This window comes from Brachycentrus maculatus, unplaced genomic scaffold (assembly GCF_059751285.1).
Source record: "Brachycentrus maculatus isolate JH-2025_06_01 unplaced genomic scaffold, ASM5975128v1 h1tg000357l, whole genome shotgun sequence".
NCBI lineage: Eukaryota > Metazoa > Arthropoda > Insecta > Trichoptera > Brachycentridae > Brachycentrus > Brachycentrus maculatus.
In genome coordinates, this window is record NW_028281106.1 from 211,985 (window position 1) to 224,507 (window position 12,523).

The 12,523-nt window shown below is 32.8% G+C and overlaps 1 protein-coding gene across 1 annotated transcript in view; it reads left to right on the top strand.

Moving 5' to 3' along the window:
• Nucleotides 1-12,523, top strand: part of Elk (Eag-like K[+] channel) — a 235,692-nt gene that overhangs the window by 188,186 nt on the left and 34,983 nt on the right. The window contains exon 8 of the mRNA XM_088269582.1: nt 5,646-5,859. Coding sequence (XP_088125708.1) covers nt 5,646-5,859 — 214 coding nt within the window. The remainder of the gene's footprint in view (nt 1-5,645; nt 5,860-12,523) is intronic.

Genomic DNA, 12,523 nt, shown 5'->3' on the forward strand with positions numbered 1-12,523 from the left:
GGGAGTTTAACAGAACTGTAACATGATGTTACAATCCAATACGAGTAATACAAAATAACTGCTTGTACTGTACCAATTACAAAATTCCACATTTGTAAAAATACTTGAAAGAAGGACAGGAGGGAGGAAAAGGGAAATGGGGGAAGGGTAAAGATCAAAGTTCAAGTTAAAGACATTTTAAACTTTTTTTTAATCGCGTTATTCCTTATTGTATTTAACCGATGTTATAAGTTGGAAAAGTTATTATTGTCTTGTAAAATAATCCACGATAAACCTTATAAATATATATGAAACTTCTAGGCGTACATATTGTTCACAACATCTTGGGTGCATCCAAATTCATAAATCTAGATTACTCTACTAAGAAGATTTTTTTATTTTTATATCTTAACATAGATGAAGAAAATAATGGGAATCTAGTATTTATAGGGCTTGACAACCATACCACTTATATGTTTGTCATTCATGCATAGAAAAGTAATGTTACATGGGTACAAAATACTCATATATAGCTCGTAATCTAGCTCACATCACTTATGACGAGTCTTAAGCCCTATGAATACCTATATTCCATATTCTCTTTTTTTCTATGTTGAAATATCAAAATGCACATATTATTAAAAATCTAAATGTGAGTAAAAATTTATAAAATTCTTAGAATCCTACCCCGAAAAAACCCATTTGAACGCATAAAACATATCAACATCCGTCGCGATGTTGATCAGGATATCAGAAGGTTGGTCTTGTATACTCCTGTATTCAAAAATAAAACGATATATCGCTCATCCCTTTCAAGAATGTCATAAATCAAAATACTTAATTTTTCAGGAGAACGTTTTTAAATTTTAAAAATATAATACAATGTTTTGAAATTGAATATCACTCCACTTATTGAAATTTTTACTGTGCAACAGATCTTTTTAGCTAAAACTTGGAGGTTTTTTCTCCATTCGAAAAATATTTAGTAAATATAAAAAAAATATTAAACAATACCTTTTCTTCAAAATGCAAAAACAACACTTTCTGCCCTGCAGCGGGTAAATATCAAGTTAAAAATATGCCTCTTTTGCTGGGATATAGTACATTTTATGTGCATTCCGAAAACATGCACAACTGAAAATTGACGATTTTTGATTTATGACGTTCTTGAAAGGAGTGAGCGATATGTCCACGCAGTCTTAGGTAACATAGGGCTTTGGAACATACAAAACAATGTTCCTCGTCATTCGGGATAATGGATCACACAGCATAACAATCGATAAAAATGAGTAATCGAACACAGTCCCTCTAGTCTCTTAACCATAGGTTCCCAAACTGGGCAATATCGTCCTCTTGTAAGCAAAGAAATCTTAGTGGGCAATGCTGAATTTGGGAGAATTTGATAGGCAATGTGAGGAGTGAAACGGGCAATTCACCATAAAGATGTTTAAAAAATTTATCATTATTTTTAAAACCAATATTTTTACAATTATTTTAATACATTTAAGGGTATATTAGAATAGATGTTTTTTTAGGTATGAGTACTTCGATAAGTAATCTAGAGACCCAAAATATAGTTTTTTTATAACCAGATATTTTTTGTTCTTAAGTAAATATATTATTTCCTTTATTTTATCAATCCCTTTATGAATTCACTTATCAATTCACTAAATTATTTAATTTCAAAACGTCCTGTGTGAAATTATACGATTACGAATACGCATGTGACATAAATTGATAAATTAAAAGATAATGTGTATTCACTTAAGAACAAAAAATATCTATCTGTAAAAACTATGCAATATTGATGAATAAAAACAAAAACGTACGCTTAATATTTATTTTTATCCTAAATAGAGACACAGTTTCCCAAAGGGGGAAGATGTAAAATATTGACGTTGAAAAATGTTCGTCGATTCAAATAAGTTTGGGAATCTATGCACTAAACTATTGTCATCAACCATACGAACCCTTATCCGCACCCCAATGGTGCATAGGGCACTGCATTATACAAACACAGTGATATCTTGATCGTTAACACACGAAGGAAAGATGATCAGCCCTCCGCTTCAGGTACCAGTCCAGGGTAATATTGAATAAATATTAGAGTGAAAAAATCACTTATATTCATTTGACCCCCCCTGGGAATCGAACCCGGGACCTCCAGAACGGTAGCCGAACGTGCTGACCATTACACTACGGAGGCAGACAGTCATCAACCATACCCTCGAGAAATTCTGTCAAAGTTACATAGAACGAAGGATAATACCCATACTCTCTCATGTAGAGATATCCACATAAGTTTATGACCTAACGCCAATATGTCATTTAAATACATTTTTTTAAGCCACCATTTTCTATTTTGTTACCAATAAGTAGGTAGGTACAATGGAAAAGTTTTCACTAGCTAAAAGTTTCCTGAGCGTTAGGTTTGTGTCAACGCACCAGGGATTCCGAAAGTTTGTGCCACTTCCATTCATTGACCTAAATGTTGTTACAAATTGTTACAAGGAAAATGAAGCTTAAGAATTCACCATACAAAAGAGACTTTCGTTTTATTTTTTAAAGGTCTTTAAATTTATCTTAAATAAATATTAATTAAATTCTCTAAAGCGTTGCTTGTGCTATTACTTACATACTGTCTTATAGGGCAAAGGGTAGAACAACTACCCTTTTGTTGAGTGAAAATCTAGTACTAATAAATAAATATCTGAGATATCCACAAAAATACTGATAACTACCTTTTTGTTGGGTAAAATCCAGTACCTGTGAATAAACATTTAAGATACTGAAAAAACGTTGAAAACTACCCTTTAGGTTACGTAAAAACACAGCACATGTCAACAAACATTCAAGCAAACAAAAAAATACGTCTTTTTTATTACTATTTTTTTAGGAATAAGCCGCAAGGGCTCTAGGCTTGTCTGCTGGTAGGATGGTAGGATAGGGAAGGTCGATGTGAAAATACATCACAAACACTCAGACCATTGAAAATAAATATTTATTTTCAATTTGCAACTGGCGGGAATCGAAGCCTCGATGCCAGTTTCGCAGTCAAGCGTCTACCCAACTACGCCACGGCGCCTGTCATTTTAAAAGAAATAAAAGAAAAAAAATGTTAAAGGTAGATATTAAAGGCCTCCTCTATTGTCAGCCTCCGTAGTGTGATGGTCAGCACGCTCGACTACCGTTCTGGAGGTCCCGGGTTCAATTCCCAAGGAGGGGGTGGGGTTAAATAAATATAAGTGTTTTTTTCACTCGAATATTTATTCAATACCTTGGACTGGTACCTAAAACGGAGGGTTGATCACCTTTCCTTCACGTGTTAACGATCAAGATAACGCTGTTTTATATGATGCAGTGCCCTAAGCACCATTGAGGTGCGGATAAGGGTTTGATAAGATATTAAACGTGTATATGTGTAGTAATAAGTGTTTGACGTGATAACCATAAAATACTTGATAAATAAATAGAGAATAGGGATCTATGAAGCCTTCGGTAGAAAACTGATTGCTAAACGTATGTATACATACAAAAGTACCTACAATTCGTCAAAGCTTTAAGCGTGATGAAATATAATATTTTTGATCCCTTAAGTACCGAAGGCTTAAGCAAATTTGAGTGGACAAACGGAGCTCGACCGTTATTATTGTCGGACGGATAATGAAGAGGAACCGCCATAAAAGGAACGAAATCTAATAATCCGACCCGATTGTGTCAATCATTCCAGAAAAACGGGAGTGTTTTCCGTCAAAAATCTATTTTAGTCGTTTTCAGCGTGATAACGATCCCCGACCTTATGGATCTGCGGCGCTGGCACATTTCGAATCTTCAATCATCCGCTAATCCAACGTTTTCACTCAAATGGGAACAAAAGAGTCTCGGTGCAACCTCCGAAAAAAACTTTCATTGATGTGAAAAAACTCGTTAGTGCGGTTTAATCCAGCATTTTAGAAGAAGAATTTGGGTGCTCAAAACATTGAATAGGTCTTTTTTTTTACTAATTTCAAACGTTTATTGTACAAGAAATTTTATTCCAAATATAATACATTTATTTAAAAAAAAAGATAATGGTGAAATTAAGATGAAGATTTAGATGATAGATTGATACCAAACTGCCCCTCATTTCACAGCTCTTTCTCTTTTCACGTTTGTTTTTCAAAATTCTTTAAACCAAAAATCACAATGTATCGGAAATTTATAACTCTGAGCTAAGTTTACAAAATGTATTATAAACCAACTTATAAATATAAAGTAAATTAATTTTAAATAGAGAGTGTTCGGATTGTGGTCCCGTGAGTCCAAGTTTCTCGGTTTGAACCCACTCTACCACATTTTTTTTCTTTATTTTAAATTCTTTTGCATTACATGACATAAATTAAAATACAAAAAATGAGTAAAATATAAATATAAATACAAAAAAAGATCCCACAAAGGCACGGCCTGTGTGTGGGTATACAATATAATTTAGTTCATAGTAAAGGGTAGAAGGGTATAGGTTTTATAAGTAGAACTAGAATAATAGTGTTAATATAAAATACAAAAAAATACTTGACTATAATATAAACATATTTGATATCCATGTCTTAAAACGAGCCACTTAAGCTCACAGAAATAGTATGAAACTGAAGTATTCTTAAAAATAATAAAAAACACAAATATTTATCTTTAAAAAAAAAATATATTAATAATAAAATAATAAGCTAGCTGTTTAATTCAGCCAACTAAGTTCGACAATAAAATGACAAAATTTGGATGAGTAAAATTCAAGGTATAGTTCAACGAAAACGCTTGATTGGCGAACTTACGAAGATCTGATTTACAAATACATATTATGCCAGGACCTCTGTATGAATATACAAACAGACAGGACGTCCACACACCCGCGCACGTATATGAAACGTAAATACTCCTGACGAGATTGTCGAGTGGTGGAGTTGTTATTATCTTAGTTATGAAAATCAATATCTGAGAGTTAGTGTACTGGCCCGTTACAGTGTGTACCGAGTTAAACAAACATAGGGCGACGATAATTCTGTTTTTCTTTCGAGATCTTTATCGTTATTTCTATATATATAATTGTCACCATCCAAAAATTAATAAAGCTTTCGTTTATTATTTGTAGTGGCGAAACAGTAGCTGACGATAAAATATGATAATGATAAAGCAATATCTCGCTAACCACTTATTTAAAAATTAACATGGGGAAAAACTGACATATCGCTCACTCATGTCGTGTGGTTGTCAATAATGGGTAGAATTTGTGAATGTTACACGTGTGTAAAGTGATCACTTAACCCAACCTATGACAGTCGTCAGCCCCGTAAATGCCCAGACTTCTATATTCTTCTTCAGCTTTAATGAGATGTCAAAAAAATAATGAAGTATTGATGGTGAAATTGATACGAGTGACGCCAGTTGCGTTTCCTGTCTCCTCAGACTAGCATCTTACATATAATATCTTCTTCTGTACCGGAATCCAGTCACGGATAATCTTATCAACTACTTCTCTTCTCTTCAATTTTGGTTAATACACGTTAAGCAACACTTCTGATTACTATGAAAGGCGTTGAGGCCATCATTGCCACCAGTGATTCCATATCTGTTTCCTGTCACCACAGACTAGCATCTTATAACAGTTATAAGAGTTACCTTCTTCTCGTCAGGAGTCCGGCCACGGGCACATCCACCTCGTGAAGCTGACTCGGCTGCTGCGGTTGGCGCGGCTGCTGCAGAAGATGGACCGCTACTCGCAGTACAGCGCCATGATCCTCACCCTGCTCATGTTCTCCTTCACGCTCGTGGCGCACTGGCTCGCCTGCATCTGGTTCGTCATCGCAGAAAAGGAGAGGCTGAGGAACGACAAGGACTGGGACCTTGGTGAGATTTTTATTGATTATGAAATTTAAAATTGTGAATATTTGAAGAACTACTTATTGTACAAACTGGTAAATACTTTTATATTATGTTCAAATTTAGCACAATAATTCTTCGGTAGCTTTAAATCAAAATCTTGATGATCGTGAGAGATATATTTTTTGAACTGGTAAACAAGTTCAGCATCGAGATAAACTAAAAACTTGAGAATGAGAGACTTTCCAGAAGGACAGTAATTACAGGAAGATGAGGAAGATCGAATTATGAAAAAGAAAAATCGATTTATCCATTTTTCATTTATTACGGTGACATTACACATCCCTGTTTAACACCTTTAAAGATGATAAAACCAAGTTAAAAATGAGGTAGGTACTTACCCTTCCCCAAACTTTCAAATTCATCTTAATCTATTTCAGATATCAAATAATGAGCAAAAATATTTATATATATATATATATATATATATATATATATATATATATATATATATATATATATATATATATATATATATATATATATATATATATAAATATATATATAAATATATATATATATATATATATATATATATATATATATATATATATATATATATACATATAAATATATATACATATATATATATATATATATATATATATATATATATATATATATATATATATATATATATATAAATATTTTTTTTTTTAAACTTAAATGGAGCACATCCTAAAATGGAGAAAAAAATAATACACCAAAAATATTGTGAATAAACTTGCGTAATTATAAAAAATTAAACACTTTCATAAAACCAGTAATTAAGTTTTATTTCACACAACTATTTTCGAAAACTACAGATGTTTTCATCGACAGGTGTTTTTGTGATCACCTTTCGATGAAATCATCAGTAGTTTTCGAAACTAGTCGTGTGAAATAAAATTCAATTATTGGTCTAACACAAGTGTTTAATTTTTAATGATCACCATGTCGTTCCACAATGCCAAATCGATAAAAAAAATATAACTGTATACTTGTGTGAAAAAGTAAGAATTTTGAACATTTATCTGAACTGTATACGATGATTAATAATTTCCGTAACCCAACACAAAAATAAAATTCCATCGTAACATGAAAAAAATCAAAAGTTTTACATTAAAAAATCTGTAAACTTTGAGTAGTTCCAAAAATTGGGCCACTTTTTCACCTACATTAAAAAGCGGATTAAACTTTTAAGTTCATTCGCCATCTTGTCTACTGTAAATAAGTAACTCGAGATGGTTGAACAATTTCCGAGATAGTTCGCGAAGCCTTAGATGAAATAATGGCATTTCAATTGATCTCAACCGGTTTTCCCTCCGATAATTCCATCTACTCTATCTTCTTGTATTTATCATCCTTCTGGGAAATCTATTTAGCTCTATCTCAAGTGTTTAACTTATCTCGATGCTGAACTTGTTTACGAGTTATAAAAGGATATCTCTACGAACATCAAAAGTTTGGATATTTAACTATCGAAGAAATATTGTATTACGTTTTAATATATATATATATATATATATATATATATATATAATATATATATATATATATATATATATATATATATATATATATATATATATATATATATATATATATATATATATATATAAAGGGTCCGCCAAATAACTTTTTTTTTTTGAAAATGCTATAAGTGCTATCGAGTGTAGCTTCGGCTGTGTGGCACGTAGCGCCGTCCTGTTGAAACCAAATGTTGCCAATATCCTCCTCTTCAATTTTTGTGAACAAAAATCCGTTCAACATGGCCCGATAACGATCGCCATTGACTGTAACGGCCACTCCTTGCTCATTTTCAAAGAAAAATGGCCCAATTATGCCTCTGGACCAAAATCCGCACCAAACAGTGACTCGTTTTGGGTGTACCGGCTTTTCAATGTATGCGTGCGGGTTTTCTGTGCCCCAAATACGACAATTTTGCTTGTTTACATACCCGCCAAGATCAAAATGAGCTTCATCCGAAAAGATGATTTTTTTGGCAAAATCGGCATCTTCTGTAAGTCGATCGCAGGCCCACTCAGCGAAGCGAAAACGCATTGGATGGTCAGTTGGCTTCAACTCCTGAACCAATTGGACTTTGTATGGCGTCATACCAAGGTCTTTATGCAAAATTCGTCTCAATGATGTCTCCGAAATGTTCAATTGTTGAGAACGACGGTGAATTGATGTTGATGGCGCTTCACGCACACTTTCTGCCACAACATCGATATTCTCGGGTGTACGCACTGTTTTTGGCTTTTCACGCTTTGGTTTATCGATGAGGATGCCAGTTTCTTTCACTTTTTTCACAAGATAACGAACATACGGAGCTGACGGTGCTTCTCTTCTTCCAAAAACCGTACGCAATTTTCGCACACATTCTGCAACATTACCATGATTTTCAAAGTAATGTCGCAATATTTCCCAGCGTTGTTCAAGCGTATACACAACCATATTCGCTCAGCGGAAGGATAAAACTAATTATCTGTCAAATCAGATATGAGCTAAGTGTTACCATTCACGAAATAAGCACTAGTTGAAAAAAAAAACTTTAGATGGCGGACCCTATATATATATATATATATATATATATATATATATATATATATATATATATATATATATATATATATATATATATATATATATATATTTATATTCACACATATATATATATATATATACACATATGTATATATATCGTAGTCATACAGGAGAAAGTGACCAAGTGCATTGTTTTACAAAAACGTGATCATTGACTATTTGATATCTTACTAGCTTAATATTGCCCTGAAAAAATCCCAAAGGAATTTAAACTTGGAAGTATAATATATTGACTAGTTAAAAATGACTAACTGCAATGGTGTTTATTTTCTTGCCAAGCAATAGTGACTTAAATGGCCCTCCTGAACATTTTACGTTTTGGTAGTTGGTCACTTTCTCCTGTACGACTACGATATATACACTAGTATCTTCATCTTCTTCTTATCGGTGTAGGCCTTGTGCCCTTTTTTTAAGAGAGATTAGCCTCTTGCAATGTCGATTCCCAGCTGTCAATCTATCTTTTTTGTGGTCTGCCCGGGAGTCGTCTATATTGGGGTTGGCCGTGCAATGCAATGTGGGTGAGTCTGAATGGTTTCATCATGTCCCTGAAGAAGAGAAAAAATATTAAGTCTTAATGAAATATTGACTGTTTCAAAATGGTTCCACCGCCAAAAAAAGTTGATAGCCTCTGTATTACACTATACTGTAATTTAACTCTTTACGATAATACTTTTTACACGTTATTTTTTATTGTATCACACGTGTACAATTTGATGATCGGAATAAAAATAAGTAAAAAATGGATATTTTCTTTGTGTGAGAAAAAAGAATGATACATGAACAGAGAAACTCCCCTGTTGAATATTTCACGAGAAGCAAAGATTTTCTCGGTATTGTGAGAATCCGATTCATTTATCACAGACCAAAAACCTGATCACTTCCTACTCACGCGTTAGGGGAAGCTCTTGTACCTTGGTAAGAAATTGAACGTTTTGCCTTTTCGAGATATATGGTATTCTCCAATTCTGGGAAGGAAATACTATTGACAGAGAAAGACACACTCTCTGACAATACCATACACCTAGATCAAAACTGTATCAACTCAAAAATTATGATTTTTTTTAGATAATCACGTATTTGGATTCTACTACATACGAAGACGCATATCGCTCACTCCTTTCAACAACGTCATATATCAAAAACGGTCAATTTTCAGTTGTGCATGTTATCAAAATACCCAGAAAATATACTTTATCCTAGCAAAAGCGGCATATTTTTAACTTAATATTTACCCGCTATAGGGCAGAAAATGTTATTTTTGCATTTCGAAGAAAAGGAATTGTTTAATTTTTTTTTTTAAATATGCTTAATATTTTTCAAATAGGGAAAAAACCTTAAGGTTTTACCTTAAAAGATCTGTTGCATAGTAAAAAAAGTTCAATAAGTGGATTGATATTTATTACATTATATTTTTAAACATTAAAAACGATATCCTAAAATGATATGACGTTGTTGAAAGGAGTGAGCGATATCGCACACCTAGATTAAAACTGTATCAACACAAAAATTATAATTTTTTAGATAATCGCGTATTTAGATTCTACTACATACGAAGACGCATATAACAATTTATCCGATTTGTCAATATCTTAAATATTCTTCAAACGATAGCACTGTATGTTCCTTTTGGTGAATAAATGTGCCCATGACCGCATGACCCCTCCAATAAAACAGTTGTAATTTTAATAACTGCCATAAAATCGAGCGGGGTAGACATACGTTGGTCGTACAAAACAGATTTATTGCGACAGTTTTAGTGATTAGATCTTGATCGAATGTACAAATATTCAACGCTTAATTTTGAGTTGCAACCATTTTGATGACTCAGGTACGCGAATGTTTATTTCGACTATTTCATTTTAACGTGACGTATTTGGGTAGACGGTCGACTGCGAAACTAGCGTCGCGGGTTCGATTCCCGCCAGTTGCAAAATAAATTGAAGAAAGATTTATTTTCAATTGGTCTGGGTGTTTGTGTTGTGTTTATCACATTTACCTTCCCTAGCCTTACTATCCTACCTGCCGACAAGACTCTAATAGAGGCTATTCCTATAGCGGGTTATTCCTTTTTTTTAAGTTGAAATAATGAGAGAAAAAACTTTAAATATGTTGTACAAAACAGTATACACTCTAAAGATCCTATTTTGTAGAATAATTAGACTGTTTATATGAAATGTTTTTGTGTAAATAATCTTTAATATGCATTGTTCATTCATAAAAGAAAATAGGAAACTATTACATAAGGCGACATCACTATACGTTTTTCGTCTCCCTTGAAAAAACAGTTTTTTTGAGTTGATACTCTTTCGATCTAGGTGTGCGATATGTTAGTGGATAACTCAAACATCATTTGTGAAGTGTGTTAATTATTTTCCCACTCATGTTTGCGTAAGCCGTTGGCAATCAAGATGTACCTTACGATATCTTGCGGTTCACATGTATAAGAACATCATATTTATTGATTTGGCATTAACTTTGTGGAAAAACATGCTAATTAAAATGTAACAAGAATGATATCTCGCTGTTTACATTTTTAAGAATGACATTTTTAAGAATTATTATTTTTATTAACATGTAACCAAAAAGTATGAAAAATTATATCACGTGGTTCACATGTCGCTCACTCCTTTCAAGAACGTCATAAATTAAAAAAAAAAGATTTCTCAGGAGAACGTTTTTAAAGTATAAAAATATAAGACAATGTATTAAAAATAAATATCAAGCCACTTATTGAACTTTTTACTATACAACAGATCTTTTTAGGTAAAACCTGAAGGTTTTATCTCCATTTGAAAGATATTTAGCATCTTTAAAAAAATAATTAAACAATACCTCTTCTTCAAAATGCAAAAACAACACTTTCTGCCCTGTAGCGGGTAAATATTAAGTTAAAAATATGCCGCTTTTGCTGGGATATAGTACATTTTCTGGGCATTCCAAAAACATGCACAACTGAAAATTAACGATTTTTTATTTATGACCTTCATGAAAGAAGTGAGCGATGTATGAAAACGTATTATTTATTGATTTGGTATGGACTTTGTCGAAAATTTGCTAATAAAAATTAAACAAGAAAAATATCTCGCGGTTTACTTGTATGAGAACATATTATTTATTGATTTGGCATTTACTTTGTGGAAAAAAATGCCGATTAAAATGTAAATAAAAAAGTACCAAAAATGACATCTTGACGTTTACATGTATGAGAACATATTATTTATTGGTTTGGCATTGACTTGACTGAAAAAACATGCTTTTCAGTTTATTAATGTTAACACGACTAGTTTCATCAACTCCAGATGTTCTAAATCTTCCAAATCTTTGAATATAATAACTAGTATGTAAAAGGAATAAAAAAGATTAACCCCTTCTTACATCTCAATAACTCTTTTCATTTCACAACCATATATTTATTTCGAAGAAAAACTTTCCATATGAAAACAGTGTTTTAAGAGACAAAAAATAATTACGTTAAATGTTACCTGAGTTTAAAGAAAATTAAGATGCGGGCAATTGATTATTGGGCCTTAAATGTGGAATCAACGAGAAAAAAAATAAATAAAAATTGAAATATAGATCATCAATAAAAGACAGGATGATTTGACAAAATGACCCATGATTGACAACCCCACTTCTTAAAAATTTGATTAGTCTAGTTGATTGTCAATCGTGGGTAAAAATGGTAAACGTTACACAAGTGTATAAAGTGACCAGTTAAGCTAGCCAAATGCCAAGTCTTCCATCTTCTTTCCCCCCTTGGATGGCCCCCTTGGCCCGGGGATGCTAAGACTGCCATCTTCTTTCGTATACATATTCACCTCGAGTAAGACACCTACGTATACGAAACGTATTTGACAACACTTTCCCCTACATTCACTCCCATGTCGTGTATACGAGCCGCGGCCCTCGGAGACCCTGGCAGTATGGAGGAGATTTAGGTGTATCATTATTGTGTACTTTGTGCCATTGTTACCAAACAATAGGCCGCCACAATACATTTCATCTCGAAGCTTCAGATTTGGGATTACAATCCAATCTCGCA